This window comes from Dipodomys merriami, unplaced genomic scaffold, assembly GCF_024711535.1.
Source record: "Dipodomys merriami isolate MVZ:Mamm:240054 unplaced genomic scaffold, mDipMer1.0.p SCAF_34, whole genome shotgun sequence".
NCBI classification, from domain to species: domain Eukaryota; kingdom Metazoa; phylum Chordata; class Mammalia; order Rodentia; family Heteromyidae; genus Dipodomys; species Dipodomys merriami.
The window spans coordinates 8,196,290-8,214,653 of record NW_027204937.1 but is presented as its reverse complement, the minus strand read 5'-3'; the positions used below and the strand labels follow the sequence as shown (position 1 = coordinate 8,214,653).

Sequence of the window (18,364 nt, the reverse complement as noted above, 5' to 3'; positions counted from 1 at the left end):
TCCACTAGCTGGAATAAGAAGATTGTGAGCTGGGTGACAGTGGCTCACTCCTGTAATCCTAGCTACTCAGGAGACTGAGATCTGAAGATCACGGTTCAATGCCAGCCCAGGCAGGAAAGTCTGTGAGACTCTTATCTCCAACTAACCACCAGAAAACCAGAAGTGGCCCTGTGGCTCAAGTGGTAGAGTGTTCTCCTTGAGATGAAGAGCTGAGGGACAGTGCCCAGGCCCGGAGTTCAAGCCCCGTGACTGATTCCCCCCACACACACCAAAAAAAAGGATTGTGGTCCAGGCATGTGCCTGGTCAAAAAGTGAAACTCTGTTCCCCAAAAAATAGTACAAAAAAGGGCTGGAACCTTGGCTTAGTGGTAGAGTACTCATCTAGCAAGCAAGAGGCCCAGAGTTCAAATCCTGGTACTATTAAAAAAAAAAAAAAAGAATGCTGCACCATAGAGAAAATAAACCTAACAGACATTTACAGAGTATTCTAACAGCTGTGCATACACATATTTGCAATCTATTGATGCTTTTCTGAAATAAGTTATATTGGGCCATAAAGGTAATCTTAATAAAACAAACTAATTAAAATGGTTTCTTGTATGTTATCTGATAATAAGGGAATTAAATTGAACTTAACAATAAGAAAAACTATAGAAACTTTATAAACACAAGGAGGTTTGAACTTTAGAATGATCAATGTGTCATTGAAGAAATCGGGAAAGAAAATTTCAAATTACTAAAATCAAATGAAATGAAAATACAGAATATCTTAACTTGTGGGATACAAGAAAGACAATTCTGGGGCTGGGAAGGTGGCTCAGTGGTAGAGCGCTTGCCTTGCATGCCTGAGGCCCTGGGTTTGATTCCTCAGCACCACATAAGCAAAAAGAAAAAAGCCGGAAGTGGCACTGTGGCTCAAGTGGTAGAACACTAGCCTTGAGCTGAAGAGCTGAGGAACAGCGCCCAGGCCCAGAGTTCAGGCCCCACGACCGGACCCCCCCAAAAAAGAAAGACAATTCTAAGAAAGAAATTTATAAATGCCTATATTTTTTAAAAAATCAGAAGGAAGTGGCACTGTGGCTCAAGCGGTAGAGCGCTCGACTTGAGCTGAAGAGCTGAGGGACAGTGCCCAAGTCCAGAGTTCAAGCCCCATGACCGACCAAAAAAAAAAGAAAAAAGAAAAAAAAAAATCAGAAGCCAAGTGCCAGTAATCCTAACTAGTGGAGAGTCTAAGAACTAAAGATTGCAGTCCAAAGCCAGCCTGGGCAGGAAGGTTGATGAGACTCTTACCTGTAGTTAACAACCAGAAAACCAAAAGTGGCGCTGTGGCTGAAAGTAGTAGAGCACTATCCTTGTGCAAAAATAGCTCAAGGACAGCGCCCAGGCCCTGAGTTCAAGTCCAGGACTGAAAACAAACAAAATAAAAATTAGAGAATAATCAAATAGCCTTGGGTTACTCTGACCTCTTAAACAAAATCAAGCCAAATCCAAAATTATCAGATGGAAAGAATCAATAAAATAGGAGAAATTAGTGGGGACTAAAAGAATAAATGAAGTAGGGCATGGTGTCTCATGCCTAGCAACTCAGGAGACTGAGATCTGAGGATCAATGTTCAAAGACTGCCTGGACAGGAAAGTCCGTGAGACTCTTACCTCCAATTAACCACCAGAAACCTGGAAGTGGTGCTGTGGCTTAAATGGTAGAGTGCTCCCCTTAAGCTGAAGAGCTGAGGGACAGAGCCCAGACCCAGAGTTCAAGCTCCATGACCAACCAAAAAAAAAGGAATAAATGAAGCAAAAAATTAATTATTGTCAGATAGACATAACCTTTGCCAAACCAACCAAAAGAAACAGATGATACAAATTAATAAAATAAAAGATGAAAGGAGATATATTATAGAAGATACCAATGAAATGCACAAAATTGTGATACAATATTTTGAAATTTTTGCTACAATAAATTGAAAAATCTTGAGGAAACATCTGTGACTCACTGAGATTCATCTGAGAGGAACCTAATGAGATCTACAATGAGCAATGAAATTGAAGCAATAATAGTCTCCCAACAAAGAGCTCAGAACTGGATGCATTCATTGTTGAACTCTACTAGACCTTTAATGGAGTCCTTCTCAAATTATTCCATAAAAGAGAAAAGAAATGAGCACTATCAAACTCTTCCTATGAAGACAGTTATTACTCAGATACGAAGTTGAGTAAGGACACAATAACAAGAAGAAAATTATAGATCAACCTCCTGATGTATTTTAGCCTGTGTTCACCTACATTAACCTATGTGAACCTATGGATTTATTAAAAGGCAGGTTATTCTTAAAACTATAGCCTTTCAAGGAATATACATGAATGATAGAAAATTTATGAGAACATAATAGAGTATTTAAAATATCAGGCAGCTGGGTGTCAGTGGCTCATGCCTGTAATCCTAGCTACTCAGGAGGCTGAGAGCTGAGGATCGCAGTTCAAAGCTAACCCAGACAGGAAAGTCTGTGAGACTCTTATCTCCAGTTAACCACCAGAAAACTGGAAGTGACGCTGTGGCTCAAGTGGTAGAGCACTAGCCTTGAGCTGAAAAGCTGAGGGACAGTATCTAGGCCCAAAGTACAAGTCCCATGACCGACAAATAAATAAATAAATAAAAAATCAGGCAAGTGAGTGATAATTTGTCTAGTTTTGAGCATATAAGAAAATATTTTTAGCCAAGCACTGGTGGCTCACTTCTGTGATCCTAGCTACCTAGAAGGCAGATATCTAAGGCTCACAGTTTGAAGCCAGCCTGCCCAGGAAAAGTCCTTAAGACTCTTATCTCCAATAAATGATCTCCCCTCCCCCACAAAAAAAAAAATCTGAAAGTCAAAGTCAAGCTGTGTCTCAAGTAGTAGAGTACTAGTTTGAGCAAAAGAAACTCAGGGACAGTGCCTAGGCCCTGAGTTCAAGCCCCAGGACTGGCACCAAAAACAAATAAAGATAGATAGATAGATAGATAGAGGACTTTATTCCAATGAGGATGAAATGGCTTCTAATAAGCCATCTCTAACATGCTCACTATGCATAGTAGTGTATTTCTGTAATCCTTGCATTCAGGAGTCAGAGTAGGAGCATACTTGAACTATGTTCAGGTTGTACCTATAATCCATTTCAAGTCTTTCAGATACCTGAATCATTAGAACTTGTATTTCTTTAAGCAACTTTGAGCTCACAAACATTAGAATTGAAGCAGAATTAGAGATAAATGCAGAACAACTTGTATAAAAAAGAATTTATATAGTCTAGCTGGTGTCTAAGTAAGAGAAGTGATTGAGCCATTAGGATTGACTCCTCCCACCCTCCTCTGTAATTGTGGCTCACTTCCTCTGTTCTCCATCCTCCCAGACAGTGCTAGCAGAAGGAAAAGAGTTCTGCTGGCAGTTTACCCTCTGCCAGATGTCCCATGTGTTAGTCAGTTTTTCATTGTTGTGACAAAGACTTGACAGAATCAAGAAAGGAAAGATTTCTTTTGTCTCATGGTCTTACAGGGTTTGTTCCAGTGATCATTTGTCTCTTGTTGTCTCTGAACCATGGTGAGGCAGAGTATCATGGAAGGGAGCATGTGTGAACAGCTAAGCTGTTCACCAGCTGGTGGCCAGGAAGCTGAGAGGAGACTGAGGAAGAGACTGGAGACTGAATGGCTTAATCCATTAATGAAGGCTGAGCCCTTATGATCCAATCCCCTCTCAATAACACTGCCATCTGGGGACTAAGCTTGTAACATATGAATCTTTGAAGCTGACACTTCATATCCAAACTGTAACACTCAGGATGCAAATATAATGAGTCCAGTTTCTGTATCCCACATGCCATCATTGGAGCCCTGTCAGACCAAACCAAAATGTAGACATTCATGCTGAAGTCCTATATCATCAAGTCAAAACTAAGTTGTTAATCTGATCTTCTGAAAAATCAATAGAGTGAAAAGAGTTTTGGATGCCATGATGAGGGAGATCCTTCTGCTTTAAATTTTACAAGAAGAGTAACTTTGAAATGACCAATCTGCTTTTTAATCTGTTCCAGTTTTCCCCAGTCCTTTCCTATCTTTTCTCCTTTTCTTTGGAACATTTATTCTGTTTTATAGGATGAAGTGATACTCAATTCTAGAACTCTAGTAAAAGCTAGTTAACAGTTTCATAGTAAATTTTTGTCCTTTGACATGGAAGACACATATAATTCAATGGATCCATTCTATTGAATGTTCTCATCATAAAGTACCAATTTAAATTACCATAGAACATCTTTATTGATTCAAGAGCCTTAAAGATTCTTGCAGTTTTTGTTTTCTTTGTCAAATTTTGTGCTAGGGATTTTTTTTTTGTTAAGATTTAAACCTGTGGAATGTTACTTGTCTATAGATGAGGTGATTGGTGATAATAGAAATTAAACCACTTGGAAGTGGCGCTGTAGCTCAAGTGGTAGAGCGCTCACCTAGAGCTGAAGAGCTGAAGGGACAGCGCCCAGGCCCAGAGTTCAAGCCCCACGACCGACCAAAAAAAAAAAAACAAAAAAAAAAAGAAATTAAACCACTTACTAGATAATGATCTACAATTTTGTAAAAGGAAATAAATGCTTAAAGAATAAAAGGTATATACAGTAACATAAGGAGACATAATGAAGAGTGAATAGGAAGATGTTTGTTAGGTATGAGAAGCAGAAAGATAAAAGTTACCTGTAATGCTTGGTAAGAAATGTATGCATTATCCTGCCCATGTAATTGTAACCCCTCTGTACAGTATGTTCTCAAATAAAATAAAATTAAATTAAAAAAAAAAGTTACCTGTAATTGGTTCTAGGCCCTAACAGCAGAATCCCAAAGGAATAATAAATGAACACCTTGAATTCCAAGGAACATTTCTTTCTACCTCTGAGTTATATGCTATATCTTAGTTCATTTTGTGCTCCTGTAATAGTGTACCACAGAGTAGGTAATTTATAGTGAACATAAAGTTATTTTTCACATTTCTGGAGGCCGGGAAGTCTAATATGGTTAGGGAGGGGCTGGCATCTGGAGAGAGCATCCTTGATATTCCTTCTCATAGTGAACTGGCCAATACAATGCAAAAGAAGGGACTATATGTCTCCTTTTAGTGTAAACCCACTCCAATGATAACACTATCCACTCACTCTGTTCTCATGGTCTGTTAACTTAAGTTCTACCTCTTAACGATGTTGTATTAGGGATTAAGTTTTCAACACATTTTTTTAAGAGGCTAATTTCAAATCATAGCATATACTAGTGCTTTAAAGGAATACTACATGGAACTTCCATTATGGAGGAATAAAATCTTCCTTCTTTAATTTTATATCCTTCCTTTCCCCTGGCAAACTCCTTTGACTTTTACATTGGTATGGAATATTTCTCTCTCTCTCTCTCTCTCTCTCTCTCTCTCTCTCTCTCTCTCTCTCTCTCTCTCTCTCTCTCTCTCTCTCTCTCTTTCTCTTTCTCCCCCTCCCTCCCTCTGTGTCCCTCCCTCCCTCTCCTTTTCTCCTCTCCCTCTCTCTCCCTCCCTCCCTCCGTCCCTCCCTTCCTCCTTTTTGTTTTGTTTTTTTTGCAGTCCTGGGGCTTGAACTCAGGGCCCAGGCTCTGTCCTTGAGCTTTTTTTTTTTTCTCAAGGCCACAGTGCTCTGCCACTTGAGCCACAAGTTCATGTCCAGCTTATTTGGTGGTTAATTGAAGATAAGAGTCTCATGAACTTTCCTGCCTGTGGTATCTTCAAACCTCAGTCCTCAGATTTCTGCCTTCTGAGTAGCTAGGATTACAATAGACATTAGCCATCAATGCACAGCTTGGAATATTTCTAATTATCTCTTAAAATTGTAGGATTTAGCAGGATAGTAAAGTATCAGTGATGAATTTAGGGCTCTGATCACCAAAGTACCAGCTACTCTACCTCTAATTCTGTGATGCCTACTAGAAAATACGATTAAACAATACCAAGAAAAAAAGAGAATGATTTAAATACACTTTTTAATGGAGGGACAAAGGATAAACAAATGCAGCAGCAGTACTCACTAGCTACTCTGTTGAAAATGAACTATACGATTTGTGGGTGGAGATAGGAGGGAAAAACTGGGAGAGAGCAAGGGAAGGGGTGACATTGTCCAAAAACAAATGTATTCATTACCTGGCTCATGTAACTGTTACCCCTCTGTACATCCCTTTTATAATAACATTAAAAATTTAAGTAAATAAGTAAATAAATATGTTTTCTGTTTTAGGAAATGTTGTGGGCAACTTAGGACATTCTTTCTTCAGCCAGAGTTTCCTTGGCAGTAAAGAACATGGTGGATTTTTGTATGTGACATCTACCTACCAGTCGCTACAGGACCTGGTACTTCCAACCCCACCTTACTTGTTCGGGATTCTTATCCAGAAATGGGAAACTCCTTGGGCTAAAGTGTTTCCCATTCGACTAATGTTGAGACTTGGAGCAGAATATCGACGTAAGTAGTAAAAATGCTTTCTTCTGAGTCATATAAACAAGGAATGATGATTATAGCTTTGAGATGCTCAGAGTGCCATCTGCATTGGCCCTGCTTGATACAATTCAGCAGATAGAATCATTTGAAATAACTAGACCACATATGGCCAGTGTCACCACTTATTCTGGCTAGGTCTTAGTTTTTTGGGAAGATTTGAAAAAAAGAAATTGATGGTATTTACTACATTTTAAACTTAGTTTATGGTTCATTCAATAAAAACCATGATCTTCAGAAATACTAATTTGGACATGAATTTTTATATCTATATTATCTGGTGAGCTCATTCATTGTCACTTGGTTAAAAATAGCTATGAAAATTACTTAACAGATACTGGAAACTAGTTTCATAAAGATCACTCCCAGTTGGTAAGGTAGGCTACCTAAGATAGGCTTCTTTGCTCATTGTTATAGCAATGCAGCTAAGTTTGAGGTGTTTTTAATTAAAGGTTAAATTCAAGCTTTACTTTAAACTTTATATCTTCACCTACATGAAAGTGACATGATCTAGAATCAGATCATTTGCATTCTCGATTCCACCGCTTACTAGCTTTATAACTTCGATCAATTCACTTGAGTTTTCCAATTGTCAGTTTCTCAAGATTGTCAGGGGTTTTTTTGTTGTTGTTGTTTTGTTTTTGTTTGTAAACGAGATTTTAATTATGTATTTTTCCTTTTATTAATTGTATTTATTATTTATGTGGTACTGAGGCATTGAACCTAGAGTCTCATGCATGCTAGGCAAGCACTCTACCACTAAGCCACATTCCCTGCCCCTAAACTGGAGATTTTAATACTTGCCTTAAGGTCAAATGAAACACTATAAGCCCTAAAACAGTAAACTATATGTTTTCAAGGTAATCAACATTATCCTTTCATTCAATAATTTATTCACACAATAAGAATTTAATCAAGGCCTATCAAATATCATGATACAGGATTAGAGACCTATAGTAATCTTCATAAGGAAAACATACAGAAATTATGGTTAAAATGGTATGTTGTGTTAAAAACCCATACTTCCAGTATGGGTTTAGGAATTCTAAGGTGGGATCTACTTGACAAAGAATGTGGAAATTAAAAAAGAAATATCTCTTTGGACAAAGATGCCTCTTACTGAACTCTGTAAAGGAAGTAGGAAAGGGCAGGATCTCATGCAGAGGAAGCATGGCTTGTGCCAGCATTTCAAACTGTAAAAGCCTGAGAGAATAGCCTGGTATTTGACTATTCTAATGAAGGTCTGCTTAGGGGGTATAAAGAAGAGAACAGGAGAATTGGGAGATGTTTATTTCCTGGATCATATCAGTCCAGTTTGGACAAGATTGCTTCATAAGTCAGTTTTGAAACAGTTGCATCAAAAGACTTACTGTGGTCAATCATGAAAACATTCTACTCAAGATTTGTCTGCTACCATGCTAATTGCTTTCTGAGCCCCAAATTTTATATATTCTGATGAGCCATAAATCATGAAAATTTTACCAGCCATTATATGTCTCTTCCTAGAATTTTAAGCTGCCAAACTTAGTCTGATCATTTCTCATTCCATAGTTTATCCTTGCCCATTGTTCAGTGTCAGATTTCGGAAGCCATTATTTGGGGAGACGGGGCATACCATCATGAATCTTCTTGCAGTAAGTTGAGAATTTTTTGTTGTTCTTATATAAGAAGAAAGCAAAATGATTTTATTATTTTATTGACAGCATGCCTCTTAGTGTTTCAAGAAGGTAAAAATGTAGGCCAGAGAGAACAAGACATACATAGTTTTGGGAAAACATAAAGAATTCTGGATAAAAGAGTAAAAGATTCTAACTCCAATTACACACTTACTTATAGAAGTGAACCTTGAAGGAGTATTGTGAAGACTAGAAACACTGTAAAAATAAGTTACCTAACATTTTATCTTGATAACATTTTTCTTTTTTCTCTCTCTCTCTTTCTTTCTTTCTCTTTCTTTCTTTCTTTCTTTCTTTCTTTCTTTCTTTCTTTCTTTCTTTCTTTCTTTTCTTTTGTATTCTTTTCTTTTCTTTTTTTCTTTTTTCTCCTTTTTTTGTCAGTCCTGGGGCTTGAACTCTACCACTTGAGCCACAGCGCCACTTCTGGCTTGTTCTGTTTATGTGGTACTAAGGAATCAAACCCAGGGCTTCATGCATGCCAGGCAAGCACTCTACCACTAAACTACATTCCCAGCCCCTTTGATACCATTTTAAGGCATGGAATTCCCTCTGCCTATATAGCTCACAATTCCAAAATTGGTCAGTGGTTGTGCTCAAATATTTATGCCATTAGACTTCCACTCTCTTCTAATGGAGATGTATGGAGTAGCATTTAAATTTCATTTTCCCCCTTTCTCATGTCTCCTCTGCACATATGCAGGCTTCGATTCTTTTGAACAAGACATTGGTTGGCTTTGATTTCAAAAGGTCTCTGCTACCAGACTAAGGTCAATTCCTGAGATCTGGAGTACTTATTATGAAGCCCCTATTATACTTTTACTTCCAAGAATTCCTTGGTAATAACTAACTAGTCTGTCTCTCTGTGTCTGTCTTCATATATGTATATTCTAAACAAACATACATATATTTATGTTTGTGTTTAAGAGTGTGTGTATATATATGTATGTATATATAAAATATGATGTATTTATGTAAGTAACTTGGCCTAAACAGACTGATGTCATCAAGCTAATAGAGTTGTTGGTTTTATCTTTTTTATTTTTGTTGGTCATGGGGCTTGAACTCAGGGCCTGGGCACTGTTGCTGAGCTTCTTTTGCTCAAGGCTAGCACTCTACCACTTGAGCCACAGCACCACTTCCGGTTTTCTGGTAGTTAATTGGAGATAAAAGTCTCAGGAACTTTCTGCGCCCAGGCTGGCTTTGAACCATGATCCTCAGATCTCAACCTCCTGAGTAGCTAGGATTACAGGCATGAGCCACTTAAAAATTATTTTTAGTGGTTTCTTGGTCTCCCTATTTAGCCCACATTGGCCTTAAACAACTTGCAGTACTGCTTCAGCCTCTCAAGTATGGGGGACTATAGGCATGTACCACCACACCTGTCTTGGGTCATTTTAAATAATGTATGCTTTCAATTGTCTTTTTTTAAAAAAGGAAACTGGGGTTTGAACTTAGGGCCACACATTTACTAGGCAGGCACTCTACTACTTGGGCTCTATCCCATTCCTTGACTTATCTTTTGAACATTTAATAACTATTACCATATCCCAGTTGGTAATTCTGACATCTTGTGTCACATCTCAGTGTCCTTGGGTTGATTTTTTTTAAATTCTCATTTCAAGTTTTGTTTTCCTGCTACTTTGCATAGTTGCTATTTTTTACTGAATACCAGACATTGTGATTTTACTTTGTGTTGTGATGAATATTTTTGTGCTTCTGCCAACATTCTTGAGCTTTTTGCAAGTAACATAGGTGAGGTACTTAGATACACCCAACTCTTCCTGTCACTTTCTACATCTCACTAAATATTGTTAAAGTAGCACTGATAATAAGATGTAGAATGATTTAAAACTTTTTGTCCTTTGTTCACATTCCATATCCAATTCAATGGATTGTCAGTGTTCTCTTAACATATCTAGACTCAGACAATTCCTTATCATCTTTTGAACTATTACTTTTTGTGTGTGTGCATGTACGTGTGTGTGTGCATGTACGTGTGTGTGTGTGTATGTGTGTGTGTGTGTGTGTGTTTGTGCTGATGCTGGTCCTGCAACTTGAACTCAGAGGGCCTGTGCACTGTCCCTGAAGCTTGAAGCTAGTGCTCTACCACTTGAGCCAAAGCTCCATTTCCAGCTTTTTGATAGTTAACTGGAAAATAAGTGTCTCTGGGGCTTTTCTGCTTGGGCTAGCTTTGAACTGCAGTCCTCAGATCTTAGCTTCCGGGGTAGTTAGGATTACAGGTATGAGCCACTGATGCCCAGCCTACCTAGATTATTTTTATTGTGTTTATATCATCTACTTTTGCTTATACTTACTTACCGCTATTGTTTATAAGGAAGTCAGATCTATGAAAACAGGGCAGAAGCTTCAAAATTGAAAGTCTTTGTGATAATTGGTGTTCTGGTGGATATTTGTAATGTCAGAACTTAGAAGGCTTAGCTACCTAAGATTACAAGATGGGGGCCAGCCTGGGTTATCTAGAAACACCTTGTCTCCCATCTCCTCCCTAAAAAGGCTTTGTGGTAACCTCTGAAAACTTAGCTGTATACAATCACTTTGGCCTTGACTCCAGCCGCTATTGCTCCTTTGGCTTCAGCCTTATTGAATACGGGATAGGCACTTACATTTTCTAGAGTCCAGACGTTAGAGAATAAGAAGATTAAATCAAGTGAGAGTCCTTATCCCATTGGAGTTTACCTTAAAAACAGTGAACAAGAGAAATATAAAAAATGTTAAGTGAGGGGCTAGGAAGGTGGCTCAGTGGTTAGAGTGCTTGCCTTGCATGCATGAAGCCCTGGGTTCGATTCCTCAGTACCACATAAGCAGAAAAGGCCAGAAGTGACCCTCTGGCTGGAGTGGTAGAGTGCTAGCCTTGAGCTGAAGAGCTGAGGGACAGCGCCCAGGCCCAAAGTTCAGGCTCCACGACTGGCAAAAAAAAAAAAAAAAAGTTAAGTGATGATAAAGCATTCAAGTATTTGTTTAATGTCAAGTAGAACAGGTATAGGAAATTATTTGGTTTACTTCCCAATAAGTGTTTACAGTCTTAGAGAGTTATAATACATGCAGTAGCATTGCATTATACATTTTCTTATTGCTTAAATAAAATAGTTGTTCAATATTGGCATGCTTTTCCCTTTGTTTTAGTTTCATTCCTATAAATCAAACCTTGCTATTAATGAATTCCTTATTTTACTTAAATCTGTTTTTGCTCAGGACTTCAGAAATTACCAGTATACTTTGCCAGTAGTTCAAGGGTTGGTAGTTGACATGGAAGTTCGGAAAACAAGCATCAAAATACCCAGCAACAGATACAATGAGGTAAGATTTGCTATGAAAGAAAATTCTTCCTAGTTGAAAAATGTGAATGAATGTGAAAAGTACAGGATTACATATACATTTTACTATATTTCTTCAAATATCTAACTTTAAAATTTTTATTAGTATAAATTGATTTTACACAAGGACTTTTATAGCATGCATAGAATATACATTAATTAAACTCATGAGTTTCATTATACTGTTTTCATACACATACATAATGTACTTTTTTTTTTTTTTGGGTCCGGTCATGGGGCCTGAACTCTGGGCCTGGGCGCTGTCCCTCAGCTCTTCAGCTCAAGGCTAACGCTCTTCCACTTGAGCCACAGTGCCACTTCCGGCTTTTTTCTTTATGTGGTGCTGAGGAATCGAACCCAGGGCCTCAGGCATGCAAGGCAAGCGCTCTACCACTGAGCCACCTTCCCAGCCCCCATAATGTACTTTTAAATATTCACACACATACTTCTCATCACCCTGTTCTTTGCCTCTTTCCCCATCTGCTGATTCCCTCTCCAGCTAGTCCCCTTGTTACAGTTATGTCACATTATTATTTTTAGGTTGAGATTCCACATATTTTTCACATATTTGACTTTGTGTTTGGCTAGTCTTGCTTAACATGATGATCTCTAGTTCTAAACATTTTCCTGCAAATGACATAATTTCACTCTTCTTTGTGGATAAATAATATTCCATTGTATTTATGAACTTCATTTTCTTTAACCAATCATTTGTTGTTGAGCACTTAGGCTACTTTTCTCTTCTGGCTATTGTAAATAGTGCTGCTATAAGCATGCTTGTACAGGTATCTTTCTTACATGGTGATTTACGTTCCTTTGAATACATGCACATATAGCAGGATCATATCATAGTTCTGTTTTTAGTTTCTTGAAGACTCTCCACAATTTTTCTAATAGTGGCTGCACTAATTTACATTCCCACTAATAGTATATAAGGATTCCTTTTTCTCTGCATTGTTACCTATTTTATTGATGACTGGCCTTCTAGACATAGAATCTCAGTTTAGTTTTGACTTGCATTTCCTTTATGACTAAGAATGTTAAACATTTTTTGGTGTATTTAGTAGCTGGTTTTTTAAAATCTCTTTTGAGAACTTTCTACTCAATTTGACTGCTCCTTATTAATTGAACTATTTGTTCTTTGGTTTTTTATATAATCTGAATATTAATCCTTTGTCCAATTAATAGTTTGCAAAGATTTTCTTCCATTCGGTGATTATCTCTTGATAATCAGAAGCTTTTTCCTTTTATGTGCAAAAGCTTTTTAATTTGAGATAAGCCCATTTGTCAATTCTTGCTCTTACTTGCTGAGCATTTGAGTCCTATTCATGAAGTTGTTTCTTATGCCTATATATTCTAGTATTTCCCCTATGCTTTCATGTTTCAGTATTTCAAGTCTTCATTAAGGTCTTTGATTAATTTGAATCAATTTTAATAAGGGTGTGAGACAGAGTTCTAGTTTCAGTCTTCTACATATGGATATCCAGGTTTCCTTACATCATTTGTTGAAATGGCTGTCATTAGTCCAATGTATGTTTTTGTTTCATTTGTCAAAAATCAGATGGCTACTGCTATGTGGATTCATTTCTAGATCTTCTATTCTCTTCCACTGGTCTATTTGGCTGTGAGCATCATTCTGTTTTGTCTCTGAGTGTAATTTGAAGTCAGATATTGTGATACCTTCAGCATTGTTTCTTAAAAAAAAATTGAGTTAATGGAGCTGGGAAGGTGGCTCAGTGGTAGAGCGCTTTACCTTACATTCATGAGGCCCTGGGTTCGATTCCTCAGCACCACATAAGCAGAAAAAGCTGGAAGTGGTGCTATGGCTCAAGTAGTAGAGCTCTTGCCTTGAACTGAAAAGCTGAGGGACAGTGCCCAGGCCCAGAGTTCTGGCCCCATGACTGACAAAAAAAAAAATGAGTTAATGTATATTTGTAATCTTTCCATATATGCACACAGTATATTTTAAACAAATTCACGCATATATCATATTCCCATTGCTCCCTTCCATTCTCTACTCTTCTCAAACAATGTTTACTGTGTATATGCATATGTATATATACACATTTACACCACAGAATATTATACATGGAGTATTATACATGTATTCTTACATAAATGTACATGTATATATTATATATAATACATATTTATATATATGGACTATGTATACATACACGTACACAAATGTTTTCTGTATCCATTCATTGGTTGTTGAGCAACTTAGCTGATTCCTCATTTTAGCCATTGTGAACAGAGCTACAATAAACAGGGGAATTTATTTATTTATTTTTGCCAGTCCTGGGGCTTGAACTCAGGGCCTGGGCACTGTCCCTGAGCTTCTTTTGCTCAAGGCTAGCACTCTATCACTTGAGCCATAGCGCCACTTCTGGCTTTTTCTCATTATGTGGTTTTAAGGAATCAAACCCAGGGCTTTGTGCATGCTAGGCAAGCACTCTACCGCTGAGCCACATTTCCAGCCCAAACAGGGAATTTAGATATCTTTTTTATCTATTGATTTACTTTCCTTTGGATATATGCCGAGAAGTGCTGAGATTACAGTGAGGCACACAGAACTTCTACAGGTGATTTTAAGTACTATTTTGATAGGTCAAAATTTATGGAAGTTTATGCTTTAAATATGTACATTTTGTTAATTATTTTTCTATTTACCTGAAAAAACTCCCATTTTTTTTTTCTGATAATGTGGCAGACATTCAGACTTCAGAAATATAGCCAAAGAGTTCATCTATCAAAATCTCATATAGAAAGGAACAAAGTTAGGCGGGCGCTGGTGGCTCACGCCTGTAATCCTAGCTACTCAGGAGGCTGAGATCTGAGGATCGCGGTTCAAAGCCAGCCCGGGCAGGAAAGACCGTGAGACTCCTATCTCCAATAAACCACCAGAAAACCGGAAGTGGCGCTGTAGCTCAAGTGGTAGAGTGCTCACCTTGAGCTGAAGAGCTGAGGTACAGCGCCCAGGCCCAGAGTTCAAGCCCCACGACTGACAAAAAAAAAAAAAAAAAGAAAGGAACAAAGTTAGCTGAGCACTGGTGGTTCATTCTATAATCAAAGTAACTCAGGATGCTGAGATCTGAGGATAATGATTCAAAGCCAGCCTGGACAAGAAAATCTGTGAGCATCTTATCTCCAATTAAATCACAGAAAAATCCAGAAATGGCTCTGTGGCTCTAGTGGTAAAGTGTTAGTCTTGAGCAAAAGGAATTCAGGCAGAGTTCAGACCTCAAGATTGGCAAAAAAACATAAAATAAATGAGAAAAAAAGGAATAAAGTTTTGTTAGCCTTTATTCAAAACCAAAAAGACAGGAACAGAGTTTATATTGGTTATGATATAATCAAAGAATCTATGAAATCAGATATTTATACAATTCTCCATCTTGTGTGATTTAGATTGGAAGTTAGTCTGAATGCCCTCTTGAGCTTCTTTCCCACTCTGATCCTAAAATAGGAGTTTTGGTTTATTTTAATTCAAAAGTACACATAATCTTCAGAGAAGTGTGAAATTACAAAAGCATAATTTCATAGGTTCCTTGTATCACTAGCGAGAGCAGATGGCACTCAAATCTGTTTGAGAAATGTTTGTTTTTTGGCCTTCAAGGAATAGATTTCTTTTAGAGAAAAAGCCTTCTCCAATAGTTCCTGATAGTTCATTCCATTCGGAAGGAATAAAAAGAGTCCAAAGTCCTTCCAATGCAGGAAGGAGGTAGTATTGATTATTTTTACAGTTATTCCTAGTTTATATGTGAAAGACAGTATTTAACCATAGATATAAATTCAAATGAAAGGATCCCTAAGAAAGAGACCTATGTTACTATACTTCTGTAATTTGTGTATGGCCACTGACAGTAATAAACAATGACTCTGGAACACTGAGCTTCTAGCCAAACTCACAGCTTTCCTTGTCTTTCAGAATTCACAACCTTATTGCCACTTTTAATCTTGTGACCATCAATTTAATCTTACTTTTTTTGTATCAAGCATCACAAAATGTCCTGGACTCCACCATCAACCTTTCTCTCTCAGAAATCAATTTCTGTCTCTGTGCATCCACATTTTTTTTTTTTTTACCTTATTGCTTGCTCGTTTTGGAGAATCCAAAGGCTCAGCCTTATGTCTTATTTGTCTCCATCCATTTCCTTGGTGATCTCGTGCTGTAGCTTTAAGTAGAGTCTCTTTGCTGATGGCTTCCAAATACTCACTTTCAGCCCAAGTCTCTCCCCTGATTTATAGACTTAACTATGATACTGCCCATGTGACAGCTCTACTAGCAGATCATCTCAGGCTAACAAGTTTACTGTGACCTCTTGAACGTCCGTCTAAGTGTGTTATACCATGCATTCCTTCATCCTTCCAGTTATTCATCAGAAAACTTTGGAGTTATCTTTTATTGCTGAGGGTCAAACCTAGGGGCCCAGGCATGTAAGGCAAGAGCTCTAGAGCTAAATGCTCAGCCCTTGAGGGAGTGATCTTTGAACCTTCTTTCTCTTATTCCCTGGTAGATAATCCAGCTGCTTAGGAAGTTTCCACCAGCTCTACCTATCCCCCAAAATATCTAAAATCTGACTGTGTCTTAGTCCCTGGACCATTCTGGTCCCTGACCTGGATTTGTGTGATAGGCTTCTTAGCCTGTCTGATCTTCCTGTTACCACTCTTGTCTCTTTTCTCAACACAGCAGCCCAACTGATGCTGTTAAAAGTGTCATTGCGGGAGGGAATGAAGGGAGGGATGACACTGTCCAAAAAGAAATACACTTTTTACCTGACTTATATAATTGTAACCCCTGTATATCACCTTTATAATAGTAATAAACAAAAAATTGAAAAAAAACTGTCATAGCATATCACTACTCTGCTCAGAACCCTCCAAAGATTTTTGTTCCAACCCAAACTGAAGTCATCTATACTATTTTTTTCTTGTATTGTTTTTTGGTGCTGGACATCAAACCAGTCAGGACCTAGTTTATTCTAGGTGAGCGCTCTACCTAGCTCCTATTTGAAGTTTGTTTTTAGAAAATAACACGTGTGCCAGGTGCCGGTGGCTCACATCTGTAATTCTAGCTTCTCAAGAGGCTGAAATCTGAGGATCACAGTTCAAAGCCAGCCCAGGCAGGAAAGTCTATGAGACTCTTATCTCCATTTAACTACCAGAAAACAGGAAGTGGTGCTTTGGCTCAAAGTGGTAGCATCCTAGCCTTGAGCTGAAGAGTTCAGGGATAGTGCCCAGGCCCAGTGTTCAAGCCCTAGGACCTGCAAAAAAAAAATAAATAAATGTTTTCATTAAAGTCTTTTGTATAATAGGTGCAGAGTTTAAGAGAGTTTCTTCAAATGATTTCTCTTGGTACCACTTAGAAGCATCCTTACTGTCTGTAACATAGAGTGCTACAGTCCTTCAAATGGAATTATAGAGTAATTGAAATCATTCAATAGTTTGTAGCATGTTAATGGAGTGAAAAGGGGATACAAGGCAGTCTGCATTCAATATATTCAAATATATTTTCAATATAAATGTACCTCAGAAGTCAGCTTACCTCCTCATGTTCTTAGGATAGTAATTTGAATTTCTTAGCCCATTACCTCTCCGACCTTATTTCTTGTTCTTCCTTTTCAGTTACTCAGCTTCAGGCACACTGTCCCTAATGTGTCTTGAAAATGCCAGGCATACTGTGCAGTTGCCACGCTAGGGCACTGTACCAGCTGTCCTAAATGCCAATAGGGTCTTCTTAGATAAACCTATGGCTTTCTCCTGCTTTTGCCTGTCTATGCTATCACCTGCGCTTCTCACATTCCATGTTTTATTTTTTCTCATAGCACATAAGATTGTAACCGGGTTTTTTTGTTTGTTTGTTTGTTTGTTTTTGGGGGGGGTCCAGTCGTGGGGCCTGAACTCTGTGCCTGGGCACTGTCCCTCAGCTCTTCAGCTCAAGGCTAGCTCTCTACCACTTGAACCACAGCGCCACTTCCAGCTTTTTCTGCTTATGTGGTGCTGAGGAATCGAACCCAGGGCGTTATGCATGCAAGGCAAGCACTCTACCAATAAACATTTTTTTGGGGGGGGGTCTGGTCATGGGGCCTGAACTCTGGGCCTGGACTCTGTCCCTCAGCTCTTCAGCTTAAGGCTAGCACTCTATCACTTGAGCCACAGTGCCATTTCTGCTTTTTTCTTTTTATTTATGTGGTGCTAAGGAATCGAACCCAGGGCTTCGTGCATGCAAGGCAAGCCCTCTATCACTAAGCCACCTTCCCAGCTCATCAATAAACATTTTATAAATAAATGAATAAACTGGGCGCCAGTTTGTAATCCTAACTACTCAGGAGGCTGAGATCTGAGGATCATGGTTTGAAGCAAGACCAGGCAAGAAAGTCCATGAGACTGTCATCTCCAATTAACCACCAGAAGACCAAAAGTGGCTCTGTAGCTCAAGTGGTAGAGTACTGGCCTTGAGCAAAATTGCTTAGGGATAATGCCCAGGACCCAAGTTCAAGCACCACAATTGACAAAATAAATAAATGAGTAAAAACTAACAGTTGGGTACAGGTAGACTCTTAGGACTAGAAGGTAGGGTCTAGTATCCAGACATTAGTGAATTCTAGCTAACTGGAAGGTACATCTTTTACAAATACATTCAAAACCAGATATCCCTGTACCTTGTCTGCCATTGTTCATCTCAGAGTTTCTTTCTGAGTACTATTTGTTTACTCACTCATGCCTGCTTTCAAAGTAAATTCAAATGTTGCATCATTTAGCAAGCCTCCCTATTTTTTAAATTTATTTTTATTTATTGCCAATCTTGGGGCTTGCACTCAGGGCCTG

At 38.3% G+C, this 18,364-nt stretch overlaps 1 protein-coding gene across 2 annotated transcripts in view; it reads left to right on the top strand.

Annotated features, from left to right (window-relative positions):
• The window catches only part of Zfyve9 (zinc finger FYVE-type containing 9), a 116,306-nt gene that overhangs the window by 80,151 nt on the left and 17,791 nt on the right, over positions 1–18,364 (top strand). For both annotated transcript variants that reach the window (XM_069987222.1, XM_069987224.1), the window contains 3 exons: positions 6,265–6,489; positions 8,074–8,156; positions 11,412–11,516. In XM_069987222.1, coding sequence (XP_069843323.1) covers positions 6,265–6,489; positions 8,074–8,156; positions 11,412–11,516 — 413 coding nt within the window. The remainder of the gene's footprint in view (positions 1–6,264; positions 6,490–8,073; positions 8,157–11,411; positions 11,517–18,364) is intronic.